We start from the raw sequence: 20,563 nt of genomic DNA, 5'->3' as shown, positions 1-20,563 counted from the left end.
GTGTCAGAGGCTGAGAGGTGACCTTATAGAGGTTTACAAAATTATGAGGGGCATGGATAGGATAAATAGACAAAGTCTTTTCCCTGGGGTCGGGGAGTCCAGAACTAGGGGGCATAGGTTTAGGGTGAGAGGGGAAAGATATAAAAGAGATTTAAGGGGCAACGTTTTCACACAGAAGGTGGTATGTGTATGGAATGGGCTGCCAGAGGAAGTGGTGGAGGCTGGTACAATTGCAACATTTGAAAAGCACTTGGATGGTTATATGAATAGGAAGGGTTTGGAGGGATATGGGCCGGGTGCTGGCAGGTGGGACTAGATTGGGTTGGGATATCTGGTTGGCATGGACATGTTGGACCAAAGAGTCTGTTCCATGCTGTACATCTCTATGACTCTATCTATGACTCTATACCAAAATTCGGCAGGAGCTGTGGAATGTGGCTGGTTGAAGGGAAATCCACGTTCGATATGTGGGAGGCTTTTAAAGAGAACTTGATTAGAGTTCAGGAGAGATATGTTCCTGTGAAAATGAAGGATAGAAATGGCAAGATTAGGGGACCATGGATGACAGGTGAAATTGTGAAACTAGCTAAGAGGTAAAAGGATGCTACATAACGTCTCAGCGAATGAAGGCAGATGAAGCTTTGGAATAATATCAAGAATGTAGGACCAATCTGAAATGAGGAATTAAGAGGGCTAAAAGGGGTCATGAGATATCCTTAGCGAGCAGGGTTAAGGAAAAATCCCAAAGCCTTTTATTCCTATATAAGGAGCAAGAGGGTAACTAGGGAAAGGGTTGGCCCAATCAAGGGCAAAGGAGGAAAGATATGCGTGGAGTCAGAAAAAATGGGTGAGATTCTTATTGAGTACTTTGCATCGGTATTCACCGAGGAGAGGGACAGGATGGATGCTGAGGTTAGGGATAGATGTTTGATTACTCTCGGTCAAGTCGGCATAAGGAGGGAGGAAGTGTTATGGATTCTAAAAGGCATTAAGGTGGACAAGTCCCCAAGTCCAGATTGGATCAATCCCAGGTTACTGAGGGAAGCAAGAGAGGAAATAGCTGGGGTTTTAACAGATATCTTTGAAGCATTCTTGAAAACAGGGACGGTCCCAGAGGACTGGAGAATTGCTAATGTTGTCTCCTTGTTTAAGAAGGGTGGCACGGATAATCCAGGTATTACAGACTTGTGAACCTGACATCACTGGAGAAGATGCAAAGAGATAGGATATATACCCATTTGGAAGAAAATGGGCTTTTCAGTGATAGGCAGCATGGTTTTGTGCAGGGTAGGTCAAGTCCTACAAACCTAATAGAATTCTTTGAAGAGTTGACAAAGTTGGTTGACGAGGGAAGGGATGTAAGTGTTAAATGCATGGACTTTAGTAAGGCGTTTGATAAAGTTCCCCATGATAGGCTGATGAAAAGGTGAAGTTGCCTGGGGTCCAGGGTGTTCTAGCTGGATGGACAGAGAACTGGCTGGGGAACAGGAGACAGAGTAGTAGTGGAAGGGAGCTTCTCAAAATGAAGATCTGTGACCAGTCGTGTCCCATAGGGATCCCTGCAGGGACCACTGTTGTTTATGATAGGCAGAAATGATTTAGAGGAAGATGTAGATTGTCTTATTAGTAAATTTGTGGATGACACTAAGATTAGTGGAATGGCAGGTACTGAAGGAGTCAGAGGGTACAGCAGAATGTAGATAGATTGAAGAATTGGGCAGAGAAATGGCAGATGGAGTTCAATCTGGACAAATGCAAGGTGATGCGTTTTGGAAGATGCAATTCCAGACCTAACTATACAGTAAATGTAAAAGTCCTGGGGAAAATTGATGTACAGAGAGGTCTGTGTGTTCAAGGCCATTGGTCCCTGAAGGTGGCAACACAGGTCAGTACAGCAGTCAAGAAGACATATGGTCTTCCTTCATCAGATAGGGTATTGAGTACAAGAGTTGGCAGTTGGAAAGACTTTGGTTCGACCACGTTTGGAATACTGCGTCCAGTTCTGGTCGCCACATTACCAAAAGGATGTGGATGCTTTGGAAAGGGTGCGGAGGAGGTTCATCAGGATGTTGCCTCGTATGGAGGGTGCTAGCTATGGAAGAGGTTAAGTAGATTAGGATTATTTTCATTGGAAAGGAGGAGGTTGGGGGGGACCTGATTGAGGCCTACAAAATCATGAGAAATATTGACAGGGTGGACAGCAAGAAACATTTTTCCAGAGTGGGGAACTCAATTACTCGGGGTCACAAGTTCAAGGTGAGAAGGCAAGAGTTTAGGAGATATATACGGGGAAAGTTCTTCAAACAGAGGGTGATAGGTGCCTGGAATGCGTTGCCAGCAGAGGTGGTAGGGGCGGGAATGACAGCATCATTTAAGATGTTTCTAGACAGATACATGAATGGGCAGGGGGCAGAGGGATCCAGATCCTTAGAAAATAGGTGACAGGCTTTAGATAGAGGATCTGGATCAGCGCAGACTTGGAGGGCTGAAGGGCCTGTTCCTCTGTTGTAGTGTTCTTTGTTCTTTGTTCATTTCTTTCACTACTAATTACCTGCCCAACCTGTCTCTATAAATTTTCAAATTATGTTTCCTACATTTAAATCTAATTCATTAATATAAAGCACAAACAGCAATGGACTCAAAACTAAACTCTGTGAAACATCTATGAAAATCACTTTCCATTCACAAAGATATCTACCAACTATTCCCCTTTATTTCCTGTTCAGGACAAATTTTGGATCCAACTCACCATATTCCTTGGGATCCCATGGGCTTTAATTTTTCTGATCAGTCTGCCATGTGGGATCTTGTCAATTGTATTTCTAAAATCTATATAGACAACATCTATTGTATAACCCTGATCAATCCTCGTCACTTCCTCAAGTTAGTAAAACATGACTCCTTAAAGCCATGCTAACAATTGATGGCTATTCTATGCTTCTCTCAGTATTGATTCCAGAAACTGCCCACTACTGACATCAGATTCACCAGTCTATAACTGTTTGCTCTATTCCTTGGACCCTTTTTGAATAGTTTATAACATTTACAGAGCTCTAGTCCTCTGGTATCTCATCTGCATCTAGTGAGGATTTGAAAATGATCCTCAGAGCTTCCATTATTTCCTCTCTGGCTTCTCTTAACAGCTTCGAATAAAATCCAACTGGCGCTAATGATAATTTATCTTCAAAGAGATCAGTACTTCCCTTCTGATCATACCCTTTTTTATCTAATATCTCAAACTTCTCTGGACCATCCCATTCCTTTATGAAAACAGAGACAAAACATTCATTTCAAACCCTGCCACACCTTCTGCATCTAAGCGTAAGTTACCCTGTACATCTTTGATAGGTTCAACACGGTCCTTTGTCATTCTCTTGCATTTAAAATACCGAAAATATAACTTGGGAATTCCCATGCTTTTGGATAAATAGGGAACTCCAGATTTGGCAGCGCCATGCATTTTCTTTATGGGATGTGTCTACACTGTGCTCCTTGAATCTTATTTATGAGTGCTTCCCACTGATTCGACAATGACTTTTCTTCAAGTAGTTGTAAGTAGACCACAATTGCCAGATCACCTCACACTTTTGTAAAGTTTGCCTTCCCCCAGTCTAGTTCATTTACTCATGTTCTTTGTCTCTTTCTATAATGAAGCTAAACCTATCTGTATTATGAATCATCCGCTGCTATGTCAGACCCCTACTCAGCTTCATTTTCTAAATTGAACCTAGAATTGCTTGTTAAAGTGCTGGCAAAAAGTTGTAGAGTCATACATCATACGGCACAGAAATAGGCCTGTTCCTCGGATGCTGTCTGACCTGCTGCCTTTCCAGCACCACTCTAATCTTGACTCTGATCTCCAGCATCTGCAGTCCTCACTTTCACCTTTGGTTTAACCAGTCCACACTGACCATTATCCTAAACTAAACTAATTCCAACTGCCTGCACTTGGCCCATATCCCTCCAAACATTTCTTATTGGTGCACTTTTCTAAATGTCGAAACATTGTAACTGTACCTGCATCCATCACTTCCTCTGGATGTTCATTCCACACACAAACCATTCTCTCTGTAGAAGAATTGCATCCTATCTTTTTTAAATCTTTCTCCTGTGATGCTCTTGCTCCTGTAACAAGGTTATGTTGTCCTTATTTTTTTCTCAGGCATGCCATAAAAGCAGCAATTTTGAAAATCCCAGCTTTCAATGGGTTTTAGGGCCAGTCTGATTATAGCTAACAGATACTGCCTCAGGAAAATGGTTTTCAAGTTTTTAATAAAGACACTTGTACAATGAAAGAGGAGTGGCCAGTTCTCTCAGCTCAGTTTTACTCTGGTTTGATCTGGCTATTTACTGAAAGCAGTCAGGTAGCTGTAAAAGCTGCTGGACCCAAAGAAGCAGGTCCATGCTGATTCTCCTCTCTCTGTGACTAGTCTCCTGTCAGAACGTGTGTTTGATTTTACCTTTTATGCCAAGGGGAGTTTATGGGGATTGTTGCGAGTATTGGGAATAGCATCATTAAGTTGGGATAATCTGTTGGGTTTTCGGACAGATTAAATTATTTGGTATTCTCTTCTCTTTTGTTTGTGTTTCTTTCAGTAATTTTGTAAATAAATTCTGTTTTGTTTAAAATTATGTGGTTTGACTAGCAGCATCTTTCCTGTAATATCCACATTACATCCACTTAAAACAACCAGCAAAGTTAGGGTCTGGGCTGCTTTCTTGAAATATTTTAAGGGTGTCTGGCCTGGTCCATAACACTCCTCTCACCTTAAAAACTGGCCTTCTAGTCTTGAAATCTCCCACCCTAGGGAAAAGATCCTTGCCCTTCACCTTATCTATACCCCTCAGAATTTTATAAACTTCTATAAGTCACCTAATAACCTCTTTTACTGCAGTGAAAAAAGTCCTAGCCTAGACAGCCTCTCCTGATAACTCAAATCTTCCATTCCCGGCAACATCTTGGTAAATCTCTTCTCCATCTTAATAATATTCTTCCCATAAAGGTGACCACAACTGAACCCAGTACTCCAGAAATAAAGACAGAAATTGCTGGAAAAACTCAGCTTGTGTGGCAGCATCTGGGAAGAGAAATCAGAGTTAACGTTTCAGGTCCGGTGACCCTTCCTCAGAACGGTACTCCAGAAAAGGCCTCAATAATATCTTGCACAACCACAACATAACATCCCAACTCCAAAAGTCTCAGCAATGAAGGCAAGCATGCTAAATGCCTTCTAAACCATTTTATCAACATGTGATGCAAACTTCAAATAATTATGTACCTGAACTGCATGTCTCTTTCAAATGAAGTTCAAGAATTGTGTGGTCTGTGTCTTTTACAATTGTCGTATCTGTGTTAGAATAATTGAATCCTTACAGTGCATATGCAGGCTGTTTGGCCTATTGGGTCTTCACCAACTCTCCAAAGAGCAGCGTCTCATCCAGGCCCACCCTACTCCCATAACCCTACATTTACCATGGCCAACCCACCTAGCCTGCATAACTCTGGACACATGGGCCAATGTAGCATGACCAATCCACCTAACATGTATTTTTGGACAGTGGGAGGAAACCGGAGAACCGGGGGAGTCCCACGCAGACACGGGGAGAAGGCTGGAATTGAACCTGGGTCCCTGGTTCTTTGAGGCAGCAGTGCTAAACACTGAGCACTGCGTTTCCCACAGATATTAGGATGGTTGAAGTCCTTGATATTATTGTCCTATCATTTTTTTTAACTCAAATCTGCCCACATATGTGCTCCTCTAACTCTTTCAACTGGGATCGTTATAGTACATAACTATAACGGCACGGTGGCATAGTGGTTAGCACTGCTGCCTCACAGCGCCAGAGACCCGGGTTCAATTCCCACCTCAGGCGACCGACTGTGTGGAGTTTGCACATTCTCCCCGTGTCTGCGTGGGTTTCCTCTGGGTGCTCCGGTTTCCTCCCACAGTCCAAAAGATGTGCAGGTCAGGTGAATTGGCCATGCTAAATTGCCCGTAGTGTTAGGTAAGGGGTACATGTAGGGGTATGGGTGGGTTGCGCTTCGGCGGGGCGGTGTGGACTTGTTGGGCCGAAGGGCCTGTTTCCACACTGTAAGTAATCTAATCTAATCTAATCTAATCTAATCTAATCTAATCTAATAACTAGCAGGGTGACTGATTAGATTAAATTAGATTCCCTACAATGTCACAAACCTTATTGAATTCTTTGAAAAGGTGACGAAGGAGGTTGATGAGGGGAAAGCGGTAGATGTGGTATATATGGATTTTAGTAAGGCGTTCGATAAGGTTCCCCATGGTAGGCTACTGCAGAAAATACGGAGATATGGCATTGAGGGTGAGTTGGAGGCTTGGATTAGGAATTGGCTGGATGGAAGAAAACAGAGGGTAGTAGTTGATGGCAAAGTTTCTTCATGGAGTGCCGTCACTAGCGGTAATCTAATCTAATCTAATAACTAGCAGGGTGACTGATTAGATTAAATTAGATTCCCTACAATGTGAAAACAGGTCCTTCAGCCCAACAAGTCCACACCGACTTTCTGAAGAGTAACCCACCCAGAGCCATTTCCCTACTCGACCCCTGACCAATGCAGCTAACACTATGGGCAATTGAGCATGACCAATTCAGCTGACCTGTACGTCTTTGGACTGTGGGAGGAAACCAGAGCACCTGGAGGAAACCCATGCAGACACAGGGAGAATGTACAAACTCCCGATAGTTGCCCGAGGTGGGAATTGACCCAGGTCACTGGTGCTGTGAGGCTGCAGTGCCAACCACTAAGCTACCATGCCGCCCAAAGACTGTTATCTTTATTTCTGAGCTCAACCCATATAGCCTCACTTAATGTTTCACTCAGTACATCATTCCTCCTTGGAGCTGTGATTGAATCTTTAATCAATAATGCTATGCCTCTACCTTTCTTCCACTTCTTTGCCCTCCCTGAAAACGTGATATCTAGGCATGCTAAGCTGCCATCCTGTCCCACTTTAAGCCAGGTTTTCATTTTAGTGATGATACTTCAGGAACTCTATGAACCTCGAACCTGGATTTATCTGGGGATTGCCACCTGATGTATTTCAGTAAGCCTGCCATGGTATTATCCATCAACTTGTGTCACCAAAGATCAATTTACTCCTTGAGTCTTACCTGTGACTTAGATTTCCTGTATAAGGGCTGCTTTAGGTCTTCAGCCAGGTGGGTGGTGCTGTACGTGGTCAGATCAGCCTCACTGAACTGATTTCCCTCAGTGTTTCTTGTGCTGAGGCTGTCTGTGAAGTGTCGGATGTGTTCCAGGGCTGAGACACTACCCTGAGTTTGAAGTCTCATATCCTCTTGCTTATAACTTGAAAAAGAAATAAATTGGTTGCTCAATGTTTAAACAAACAAAAGTAAGTAATAACACTTCAGTCATAGCCTTTCAAATTTTCTGCCATAACAGAATTAAACAAGCTGTTTGCTGCAGTTGAGAGTGTGGTGCTGGCAAAGCACAGCAGATCAGGCAGTATCCGAGGAGTAGGAGAATCGATGTTTCAGACATAAGCCCTTCATTAGGAGTGAGCAGTCCTCACTTTCTCCAAGGTGTTTGCTATAAAGAGTCTATTAATAAATTGTGTTTAGAAGAAAAATAGTTCTTCCCTTGATATAATGTGGAACATGTGTACTCCTTCAGTACAATGAGAGATGGGCTAGACTATTGTCCACAATGTCCAACTGCAGATCTGTTGCTGAAACAATAGAGCTCATTTTAATCTGATTCACTGGGTGAGGCCAATCTTATTCCTGCCTCATCAACTGCACCTTGGATCAAGTGAATTTCATGCTGGGGGGTAGGTTAAAATTATTCCCCAATATCTGAAAACTATTTTCCCTGTGCAACCTGAAATTTTGAGAATGAGCTAAAATAAGTTTATCTGTGTCCATTACTTCATGCTTCATTATCACTGTAGTCTAAGAGGCCAATAAACAAAAACTAGTGTACTCCCCAGGCAACAGGGAAGTCAAAAAGCTGTAAAATATTTAACTGTGAGTTACCCTAGAGTACAGTTTATGCTTCTGCTGAATGCAAATTATGTAGGGATCTGTTTGTCTTTTCATGATTTCCCCTGCTCCCCAAAGATATTAATTGGAGTGCAATTGGACACCAAGTGTCTTTCACAGATTATACCAACCTGCTGGGAGAGTCCATGCTGTTCTGCTCTGGTTTCCTCAGCTCATCATATTCAATTCCATCTTGATTTGCTCCATCCAGTTTAAAGGCAATCGGATCATTGACCGACTTTTTCACGCTGTTACATCCACCTTCTTCTTCCTCTTCTTCTAGTTCCACATCTTCCTCTTCTTCATCATCATCCAGTTCATGAGTTTTCTGGCTGGTTATGGGGGCTTTCTCCTCCTCACTGTGTCTTCCGTTGATTCTGAGGGATAAGAAAAACAAGGCATGCGTTATCTCTAGCTACAGGATTTAAAATGGAGTCTCAGCATTACTGCCACAAATAGATGATTGCACCCAGTCAAATAATTATCCAAAAAGGTTCAAAAGGATTATTTATCCTGGAATCTTTTTGTGAGGTGAAGGTCTCCTTTAAAGAGGTTTCGTTTTGAATCTTACTTATCAGTGTGGCAGGAGAAAGTGAGGACTGCAGATGCTGGAGGTCAGAGTCGAGAGTGTATTGCTGGAAAAGTAAAGCAGGTCAGGCAGCATCTGAGGAGCAGAAGAATCAACATTTCGGGCATAGGCAGGTTCTTGATGAAGGGCTTAGCCCGAAATGTCAATTCTTCTGCTCCTCAGATGCTGCCTGACTGCTGTGCTTTATTAGTGTGGTAGCCTTTCTTATCAACATGGGTGCTGAAAATTTTATTTTGCTGATGACACCAAATGCTGAATTGGGAAAAATGCAGGTAACTGCAGGAAGAAACTGTTTATGGGAGTCCGTAAACATGTGGCAAGTGATGGAATTTACTTTTCGAGAGAAAAAGAAAATCAACATAAATTCAATGGTAACATTTTAATCAAAGTAGGGCAAGAAGAAATAAAAGGGGATAGAAACAGAAACCTTTTAATTGCAGGATTACAGATGAAAAAAGTGGGCAAGTGGGATACAAGGTTTTATATATTGTGCTCTGAACACAAAAATACAGAGTGCTGTGAGCAGTTTTGGATCTGCATCGGTAAAGTAAGAAGTGAAAGATTAACAAAGAGATCAGTAATGAGAAGAGATAAATTTAGGATTATTACACAAAGTATAAAGGGAGAGATTGCTGGAATTCTTCAATTTTTTTAGTTTTGTGAAAAGGATGGCATCACCTCAGGTGACTATTGTAAACATCAATACCTTGGTACTTAATCCTATGTTGAAGGTGATATGACCATCTTTGAAACTCACTGATGGTGAGAACAAGTGGCATTGTGGATTGATTGGAGCTTACAAAAACCAATGTTATAGTTTCTAGAATGGGATGATGATCAATGCTTAAACCATGAATTGGATTTCACCCTATGATCCCATAATATTCTTTTTCAGGCAGTGACAAATGAGATTCTTTACTTTCTTTTCAGCAAGAAGTCAAAGAATCTCTTCCATGGCATTGGATTGTAATGGATGGAACACATTGCAGTTTCACATTTCTAACCCACTGTGGACAGATGATATCTGTTGAAACTTGTTACTAGGAGTAAACCATAATTGACTGGGGTTAATAGGGAAAAATAAAATAATAATTTTGATTCAAAAATTGAAGACATTTTCACCAACACTTTGGAGGCTTCTAAAGGATTAAGGTAAGCCATTTAAAAACTACTTGGCGAGCCAGCAGTCACAACAACATGGCAATTTCCAGCAGGTTATGAAAATAGAATCTGATGATTTCAGCTCAAACCATAAAAGCAGCATTATTTAAATCAAGACATTCACAAACCTTATGCCAATAATTCACAAGTGCTCAGAAATCTGATTTTCACACATTACTTTTTTTTATGAATTGTCTGTGCCTCAAATATTAACCTGTCCTTTCTGTTTTTGGATGTTGACAATGTTGTATATTTTCAATATTTCTACTCTTTCTAAGAGCTCTCTAATCTTCAGATGATTTAAAGCAAGTGATGAGTTCAATGACATTGGAGTAAACAGTGTGAATATTAACTTGCTATGTTATTTTACAATGAATTGCAACAGAATTGTAAATGTTACTTCAACTGAAGTCAATGAGCCATCGATACTTTGATGCTTTAACAAGTCCAAATTTTCAAGTAAGAGTCATACTCAGTGTGCTAACTCTGTTTTCGCTCTCCTCAGGTCTGTTGCGTTTTTTCCAGTACTTTGTTTATATTACAAGTTTACTTTTTACTTATTTTCACTTCTGAAGCAGGGTCACAGGAACCAAAATGTGAACTCTGCTTTCTCTCCACAGATGCTACCAGACCTGCTGAGCTTTTCCAGCAATTTCTGATTTTGTTTCGGATTTCCAATACGCACAGTTCTTCATTTCTTGCTTACTATTTATTTACTTTGCATGCATAATTTATTTAATATAATTTTCACAATAAACTACATTGACAAGAATACACACTAAAAGATATATAATTGTGTCTGATCAGCTGTAATATACTTATCTTACTTCAGTTGGCTCGGTGGCTAGAATGCAGTTTAGAGTAGTATCAAATTTATGGACCAATTCTTGTTCTAGTTTTGGTGGACTTAGATCCTGCACTCTAAGGGACGGAAAGCAATGGCAATGTTATGAAAGTGTAGAAATGTACTGTACCTTTAAGAGAGTGAAGTCAAGCACATAGAGTGCTGGATAATTTACAGTATAACATTTAGTCCAGCAGCAAGCACTGGCTGAGTTGCTATGAGACAAAAACAAATTCAAATTTGGCCAATCAGTTTAAATAATATCCCAAAATACCAACCTCCAATCAAGTTTGAATTTAGTATATTGACAATTTTAAAATCCAATGAAACAATCCAATGCTTTGGGATTTAATACCAGACAAAATTGAACAGTTGAGGGGAGAACTGCCAAGTCACCAACACATGCAGACTGCCTGGAGAATAGCTCTCTTAAAGGTACTTTTACCTATCAATGACCTGTGAAACAGAAACCCTAAGAAGAAGTAAACAAGACAGAAGAAGTTGGTTTTTGAAATTTGAATTTTTCTGTAAATCTTAATTGGGTGTTCTATCGAACTAGTATTGTAGAGGGGAAGGTAAAAGATAGGCTTAGATAAATGAGTTGTAAATAGTCATTAGTTAATTATTCTCTGTTAGACTTTAAAAAGAATTAAAGTTATTAATTTTTACTTTAAATAGTGATTTTTGGGATAATTCTTTGCCTCGAATTTTAGCAGACTATAGCACGGGGTGAATCTTTTCTGTGTGTTGGGTTTAACTTAGCAGAGGGGTTTACCCCATGTTGTAACAGCAATCAAAGGTTTGCCTTTTTACCAATTCACTTCTGCCGGTTTTATTTTATCAAATAATCCGTTCCTGACACATTTACTTACCATCTAAGTTATCGAGCCTGATCTCTATCAGGCAATAATGCCACTTTTACAGATATAATAAGTAACATAATAAATAGATTAAAAACAGGGGTGTAGGTTTGCTCGCTGAGCTGTAGGTTTGATATCCAGACGTTTCATTACCTGGCGAGGTAACATCATCAGTGGCGACCTCCAAGTGAAGCGAAGCTGTTGTCTCCTGCTTTCTATTTATATCTTTGTCCTGGATGGGGTTCCTGGGGTTTGTGGTGATGTCATTTCCTGTTCGTTTTCTGAGGGGTTGATAGATGGTATCTAGATCTATGTGTTTGTTTATGGCGTTGTGGTGGAGGGCCAGGCCGACATAGGACAAACAGGAAGAAAGTTAGCCACCAGGATACATGAACACCAAGGACAATGGAGAACTACAAACCTGCGTATACAGAAAACCGACAAACACTGACCAAATACTTAACTACACCAGCAACCATCCCAACACACACAAACAAAGCTGTATCAGAACACTATTCCAACGAGCCACATCACACTGCAGCACAGACGAACTTTGGAAAACAGAGGAGAACCACTTATATAATGTATTCAAGAAGAACGGATACTCAAAAAATACAGTCCACAGATTACTCAAGAACAAACCACGACAAGCAGACCTAACACAGCCAGAAACCCTAACCACCTTACCATCTATCAAAGAAGTTTCAGAAATGACAGCCAGACTACTGAGACCCCTCAGAATCCTAGTAGCACACAAACCCACCAACACTCTCAAACAAAAACTAACAAACTTAAAAGACCCAGTGCAACCCATGGACAAAACCAACGTCATCTACAAAATTCCATGCAAGAACTGCCACAAACACTATGTAGGACAAACAGGAAGAAAGTTAGCCACCAGGATACACGAACACCAGCTAGCCACAAAAAGACACAACCCTCTCTCCCTCGTAGCCATACACACGAAGGAAAAAAAACACCATTTCGGCTAGGACAACACATCTATCCTGGGATAGGCTAAGCAAAGAACCACCTATACAACGTATTCAAGAGAATTCCTAGAGACCTGGCACTCCAACCACAATGCCATAAACAAACACATAGATCTAGATGCCATCTATCAACCCCTCAGAAAATGAACAGGAAATGACATCACCACAAACCCCAGGAACCCCATCCACGACAAACATATAAATAGAAAGCAGGAGACAACAGCTTCGCTTCACTTGAAGGTCGCCACTGATGATGTTACCTAGCCAGGTAATGAAACGTCTGGATATCAAACCTACAGCTCAGTGAGCAAACCTACACCCTAAACCTCAACCTGAACTACAAACCTTCACAAACCTTGCAAAGATTAAAAACAGTAAACACTTATCCTTGTTTTGCTGTATAATCTCTTTTTACAAGAATAAATAAAAATAGTCTATAATTTGATTGCAATCATGTGTTGGATTTTACTCAAGAAATCATTAGACTGAGTCTCACTTTAGAGAATACAAAGGATCCAATATACTTTGAGAATTCTGTTCCAGCTCAGTGTTCTTAAGATTCATTAAATCACACTAACTATTACCAGGTGCTGGACATAACAACAGAGAGACAAATATTCACACTTTCACTTGTACACACAAACCACAAAATTATTGCAGACATTCACACTGTGATGCATGGATATGAATTGAGGTAAATGTATATGTCCAAAGGTATGGTTAAGATACCTTACATAGTAAAGATGTGCATTAACATTCACGTACTCATATTAAGAAGTTACAAATATTTTTGTCCACATCATGTAAGCTCAAACCTTTGCTGTTGACACAGAAAGCTCGATTTGGGAAATTTCCTGACTTGCAAGATCCACCTCTGTAGAAAGGCCCCCAAACGCTAAGATCTTCACTCTGGAGGAGGTAGGTGTCAAATGGGTTGGTCCCACTGATCCCAGAGACAGCCCAGTGCCAAGGTTGACTGGTTAGAAGGTGAAACTTCATTCTAGTAAGAAAGGCTATTAGACTCTCAGGCACTCATCTCTCACATGCCCTTATTACTCCCACACATCTTCATGCTACCTTCATGACAAATCACATCCCCCTTCCATCCCATGTCCCTTTATACTTTCCCTGCTAACTCATGACATTTCTTTGGCTGTTCACCCAGTATGTGTGGATTCATAAGGCACAGAGCAACAGGTGCATATGTCAATCCGGTTAGGCAAAAACAATTCACGAATCTTCATTTGGAAATAACTGTCATTTCTACAGCCCTACATAACTACCTAAAAGATGTCACTGCAGCAAAGCCATCAGCTTTCTTCAGTTGTCAAAACAGAATACCCTAATGAGGAAATGCATTTTGGAGTCTGGGCTCTCAGTCAAGCATGATGACAAGTAAGAATTCTTTCAGTAGAACTGAATGATGTCTGAGCAGTTCTACACAGGGAGAGTTTTAGCAGGTAAAGAGGAATCAAGGTCAAACTCCAGAAACAGGAGGGGCAGCAACATCTGCATTAGTAGCACCAGCTGCCCACTCCTTAGCCACATACCAATCTCTGAGATAGAGATGATGGACTCAGAGATACTGGAGGTGAGACCTCCAAAAGAGGGATGCCAAGCAGAGGATCAGTATCTTGAATATTATTGCCTCTAATTTACTTTTGAGTGTATGGATGACTTAAGTGTTATTCCTTTTCAATTTACTTTGTGCTTGGCAATGCCACAAGGTAATTAAACTGAGTAGACACGTGTGTATGGGGATTTTCAGCTTGCCATGCAGCCAATAGATTATTGGGAAGATTCCTCACATGCCATATAGTAGTGGCTCAAGAAGACCAAGTTTTTACAGCAGGTTATTTCTGCCATTTGCTTCCTGTTAGAAAAGATGTCTCCTTCCATATGAACCATTAGGATGTGGCAGTGAAATTAGCTGTCACTTCAGTCTCACCTCCAAAACCACACTCACCTCACAACCAGTTCTCTGCCTTTCCCCAAAAGATTCACTGTCTCCTTAAAGGAGCGTTAGGAGTGTTAGAAGTGGCTGGAGTAAAGAGGAATGAAGGAGAACGTTTGTTAAGGATGACTATGAGGTACCGAGGAGGCCAATGAAAAGTGGGTGAGTGTGGATTTTTGTTGTCCAGAAGGAGATGTGACAATGTATCTGATTAGATTTCTGAGGTATGCTGTCCTGCAGAACGCTGAGCAAGAGAATACTCAGGAGGTCAGAGGTGGGGTTTGATTCCAGAAATGTTCCCCTGAGGCCCTGGATCCTCTCAGTTCACTGGCTTCAGATTGGAAGCACCACACTTCTGCTGATGATGTTCTGAGCTTTTTGCATGCATTTCTGCCTGGTCAGAAAGATTTTGCTTTTTCTTCTGTCTTCGGGAAAGATTACATCATTACAGTTTCTTTGATCTGGCACCAGGACCTCAAGATAAAAGGCCAACCTCCCATCTATAGAATTGTTCTACCAGGCCCGCTGTCAAGGAAAAGCCGCCAGCATTCTCAAAGATCTAACCCACCCTGGCAATGTTTTTGTACAACTTCTACCATCGGGGAGAAGGTACAGAAGCCTGAACAGACGCACCAGCCAGTTTCAAAACAGTTTCTACCTTACTGTTGTTAGAATACTGAATGGGCTCACAAACTCCTAACATTCGCCTGTACCTGTGTTTTTGTTTTTGCTGCTGCTTACCAATTATTTACTTATCTATGCTACTTAACTCTGTGATCTGTCTGTATTGCTTGTAAGACAAAACTTTTCACTGTGCCTTGGTACATGTGACAACAAATTCAATTCAATTCAATAAAAATGATACCCTGGGAGAGGGGTTACTTTCCAGGTCTTTGCTCCATTGCCGTGGTTAATACAGCCCCAAGAATTCATGTCCAGTGAACTCATGCTGGAATTAAACAATTACAATTCTTTTCCTTTCGCAGATTTGGCATGACATCCTCACCTGTTTGACTGAGAAACATAGAAGCAGATGCTAATGCTGGAAGTGTGATAAAGAGCAAAGCCCATTCTAACAGAAATCATATTCTTGACCCACTCCAAATCCTGTCATCTCACCAGGAACTACAAGATGACAATTCCATGCAGATTCTCGACCTATCCAATCTGTCCCCTAGCGACTGGAATGCTTTGACTAAACGCTCTCTTCACCATCTAAATTCTGGGCAATATATTGACATGTATAAACATGCAAATATAATTGCCCAGATCTCTCCCTGAAATATATGCACTTAGATGTACATAACAGGAATCCCAAAGCTTGATAGCCCCATTTTCTGCTAAGATTGGTTGGAACTCTGAACATCGTTGAGCATCACAAAAGCTGATTATTAACCCAGCAACTAATTTATAACTAATACAGCACAATCTCACTTGGTTGTAATCCTGGTAATTTAGTGAGTCTAACAACTTCATGAATCAATGTACTCTGATAAAGAGACAAATGCTAATGCATTCCGAGGTATCAGCCAGTCATAATCACATATGCCAAAGTGTAGAATTGGTGCATTAGGTGTCCTAGGCCTATGTGCTTTCTGCTGCATCAGTGAATGGGAAACTGTGCAAATGGAAATAGCAGTGAAGGAAAAATAATGATTCACTTCAATTTGTTTCTATGGTGTGCTGTAGTATAGGTTTATCAATTTAGATGTTGACCTGCCATAAGAACAATGGCAGATTGCAAGATAAATTAAGAACAAAGAACAGGGACAGGCTCTTCGATCTTCCAAGCCTGCGCCACCACATTTTGCCCTTCCATACTGACTTCACTTATAGGATCCGTATCACTCTATTCCCTCCTAATTCAGGTGCTTCTTGAATCCTGCTGTTGTGTCTGCTTCCACTACCTCCTCTGACAAAACTTCCCAGTCACAAACCAGCCTTTGTGTGAAAAAGTGGCTTTGCACATCTCTTTTCAACTTTTCCCCCTCGCACTTGAACCTGTGTCCCCTCGTAACTGACCCCACCAGCCTGGGAAAAAGCCTCATAGTTTCCACTCTATCTATGCCATTCACAATCTTATAAACCTTTATCAGGTCACCTCTCAAACTCTTCCCTTCCAGTGAAAACAAACCCAGTCAATCTAACCTGTCTTCATAGCTAAAATCCCCCGAACCAGGCAACATCCTGGTAAACCTTTTCTGTACTCTCTCCAAAGCACCCACATCCTTTTTGTAGTGTGGTGACCAGAACTGTATGCAGTATTCCAAGTGTGGCTTAACTAAAGTTCTATAAAACTACAGCATAACTTGTCTATCCGTACACTCAATGCCCCTTCCAATGAAGGCAAGCATTCCATAAGCCTTTTTTACTGCCTTATATACCTGCGATGCCACCTTCTGTGATCTGTGGATGTACACACCCAGATCCCTCTGCATCTCAATACTCCTAAGGATTCTGCCGTTCACTGTATAGTTTCCACAAGTACTTGACCTTCCAAAATGCATCACCTCAAATTTGTCTGGATTAAACTCCATCTGCCATTTTTCTGCCCATGCCTCCAAACTGATCTATATCCTGCTGTATCCTCTGACAATCCTCTTCACTATCCGCAACTCCACCAATCTTTGTATTGTCTGCAAACTTACTAATTGGACCAGCTGCATTTTCCTCCAAATCTTTTACGTAGACCACAAACAGCAGAGGTACCAACACTGATCCCTGTGGAACACCATTAGTCACAAACTGAAAAGCATCCTTCCACCGCTACCGTCTGTCTCCTGTGACTAAGCCAGTTCTGTATCCACCTTGCCGGCTCACCCCGATATCATGTGACTTCACCTTTTGCACTGGTCTGTCATGAGGGACTTTGTCAAAGGCTTTACTGAAGTCCATGTAGTCAATATCAACCACCTTTTGCTCATCAATCATCTTCGTCACCTCCTCAAAAATTTCGATCAAGTTAGTGAGGCACATCCTCCCCCATGCAAAACCATGCTGTCAATTGTTAATAAATCCATTTGTTTCTAAATGGGTACAGATCATGTCACTTCAAACTTTTTCCAACAAATTTCCCTATGACTGACGTGGGACTCACAGGGCTGCAATTTTCAGGATCATCCTGCTACCTTCTTCAATGGGACAACATTGCCTGGAAGACAGTGGTGAGTGGGGTCCCGCAGGGCTTTTTCTTGGGCCTCTGCTCTTTGTAGTTTTTATAAGTGACTTGGATGAGGAGGTTGAGGGATGGTTAGTAAATTTACAGATAACACAAAGGTTGGAGGTGTCGTTGATAGTATAGAGGACTACTGCAGGCTGCAGCACGACATAGACAGGATGCAGAGCTGGGCTGAGAAATGGCAGATGGAGTTCAACCTGGATAAATGCGAAGTGATGCATTTTGGATCTCTCTGTTCCTCCACACTGCCAAGAATCCTGTCTTTAATCCTACATTCAGCATTCGAGTTCGACCTTCCAAAATCCACCACTTCGCATTTATCCAGGTTGAATAAGCTCAGACTTTTCTCTCTGGAGAGAAGGAGGAAGAGAGACCTGATTGAAGTGTACAAAATAATGAGAGGAATAGATAGAGTCAATAGGCAGAGACTTTTCCCCAGGGCAGGATTGACTGGTACGAGGAATCATAGTTTGAAGATATTAGGAGGAAAGTATAAAGGAGACATCAAATGTAGGTTCTTTACGTAGAGAGTTGTGAATGCATGGAATGCGTTGCCAGCTGTGGTGGTGGAAGCAGAGTCATTGGGCACATTTAAGTGACTGATGGACATGGACATGTATAGCAAGGAGTTGTGGTGTGCGTAGGTTGTTACTATATTTTACATTAGGATTAAGTCTCGGCACAACATCGTGGGCCTAAAGGCCTGTTCTGTGCTGTACTTTTCTATGTTCTATTGACTATTCTCCAGTCCTCTGTGATGTCACCTGTGGCCAAAGAGGATATAAAGATGTCTACAAATGCTTCAGTAATTTATTCTCTTGCCTCCATCAATATTCTGCGATATATCCCATCAGGACCTGGCCACTCCGCTACCATAATATTTTTTAAGACGGACCCCTCTTCCTTTTTAATAGCAACTTGGCTTCGAAACTTGACACTCCCTCGCCTGAGATCATTGTCTACCAATTCCTTCTGTTTGGTGAATACTGACATACTGTATTCATTTAGGACTTCACCCACCTCTTCTGGCTCCACATATAAATTCCCTCCTTTGTCTATGATTGGGCCAACCCTTTCCCTGGCTACCATCTTGCTTTATATATATGTGTGTGTATAAAAAGCCTTGGGATTCTCCTTAATTGTGTTTGCTAACGACTTTTCGTGATCCCTTTTAGCCCTTCTAATTCCTTGTAAATAAATTATTTGAGTAATGTTCTCCTGAGACTGAAGTAGTACATGAAAGCTTGTTGTTACAGCTTCAATGCATCCAAGTAATGCACAATAGTCGTTTAATAGCCTTCTTAACTCCACTCTAAACTAGTTATGTCATTTTTTATTTCATGCCCCCTGTGTTGCACTGTGTGCAGTGAAATTCTTAAATAGTTGATTGCAGTAGTGAACACATTTTCCCAAACTTTGCTGAGCATAAACTAATCCCCTTCAAGCTGATTTTGTCCCACTCACACCAGCAGTTAGTTCATAGTCCCCAAACAGATAATGTTATCATTTTAGAGCAGAATTTTCTCTTCTTGTTGAATTGTATACATCAAATATATATTAATGATTTGTAAGAATGGGCTGAAGATCAAACTTGCATTTTCCTAAAAAAAGTTTAATGTTCTTTTAAAGAAAGTGAAACGTGTACAAAGCATCAAATCCAATTATTTGGAGTGTTTTTATTTCTATGTGTAAGAGTGAATGTCAGGAGCAATGGGGAAATTCACTGACCATTTATACTTGAATATAAATACACTTTCACATTTTGGCCAATCCAAATAGCCCAGGGTGTATGACTAGCAGAATGTGGTACAGCTTACAGAAATCACAGTGACATCAGCAGTTATCAGATGCCTTAATTCTCCAGGAAAAGCACTATTTGGTAAATCGTCTGAAACCACAAGGAGAAATGATTCACTGATTGCCGTCCAAGGCATGTTTTTTTGTCAGTCTCAAAACACCAGTCCAATCGTGCATCTCCACAACATCAGTCTTTCTCTCCCAACCACAGAAACAATTATGATAATTGGTTTACAGATTAGGCTCAGTACAAAAGACAGGAAATGATCTTTTTGGAATAAAAAAAGATGATTTATCCATTTGTGAAGGCAAAGTTAAAGAAAAGCAGCAGAATGGAGAAGATTAATCATAGGAGCTAATCCATGTGAATACTGAAACCAGGCATTCAGCCTAATGATCATTTCTTTATGATATAAACCATGTGCAACATGTGTATATTGTGTAATGTGACTCTGCATGTTCGTTGATTTTATATACAGGTTAGAATTGTTTCCAAAAGCAAATTAATAATGACGTCATTGCCGAAAAAGTGGTTATTAAATGAGATGAAATCAACATTTAGATATTCTTAATAAACTAAAAGCACATTTCTAATCTTCTCAACCGATCATGTAAATTTCATTGAGATGAATTAGAAGTATAATAATTAAAGATGAATTTTATTAACAGGGTTGTTGATTTTCTATGAAGGGTTCCATTATACTAGCACCCAGTGGAAGTACCAAATACAATAGAATTCTTTTCATTTTCAAGTGTTTTAAATGTTCTATTGTTAAGTTGAAGAGTCTGAAACTAAAACTGTACTCAGAATGGTTGATGCAAGAGAGTCGACATTTCAGATGCAAGCCCTTCTTTCCTGATGAATATCTGAAGCTAAGAATATCTAGCATTAGATAGAAAAATTAATTCACTGTAAACTTAACTTCTGCCAATATTTCTTATTATGCCAACACCAGTAGGTACTAATCTTCTATTCAAATATGAGGCTTTTTTAAAAAATAAGGCGTGGAAGCCACTTTAAGTAATTCAGATATTTGGAAAATATGCCATTGGTTCTGTAACTAAAGAGTAGTAAGGGTATGGAATGCTTTGCCTACATCAGTAGTAGATTCGCCAAATTTAAGTGCATTTAAGTCGTCATTGGACAGGCA

At 40.7% G+C, this 20,563-nt stretch overlaps 1 protein-coding gene across 8 annotated transcripts in view; it reads right to left on the bottom strand.

Annotated features, from left to right (window-relative positions):
* The window catches only part of mecom (MDS1 and EVI1 complex locus), a 1,133,356-nt gene that overhangs the window by 5,028 nt on the left and 1,107,765 nt on the right, over positions 1–20,563 (bottom strand). For all 8 annotated transcript variants that reach the window (XM_043702874.1, XM_043702878.1, XM_043702875.1 and 5 more), the window contains 2 exons: positions 8,169–8,414; positions 7,147–7,342 (listed from right to left, as the gene is read on the bottom strand). In XM_043702874.1, coding sequence (XP_043558809.1) covers positions 7,147–7,342; positions 8,169–8,414 — 442 coding nt within the window. The remainder of the gene's footprint in view (positions 1–7,146; positions 7,343–8,168; positions 8,415–20,563) is intronic.

Source organism: Chiloscyllium plagiosum, chromosome 13 (assembly GCF_004010195.1).
Source record: "Chiloscyllium plagiosum isolate BGI_BamShark_2017 chromosome 13, ASM401019v2, whole genome shotgun sequence".
NCBI lineage: Eukaryota > Metazoa > Chordata > Chondrichthyes > Orectolobiformes > Hemiscylliidae > Chiloscyllium > Chiloscyllium plagiosum.
The sequence above is the reverse complement of the archived record's forward strand: the minus strand, read 5'-3'. Positions and strand labels throughout refer to the sequence as shown.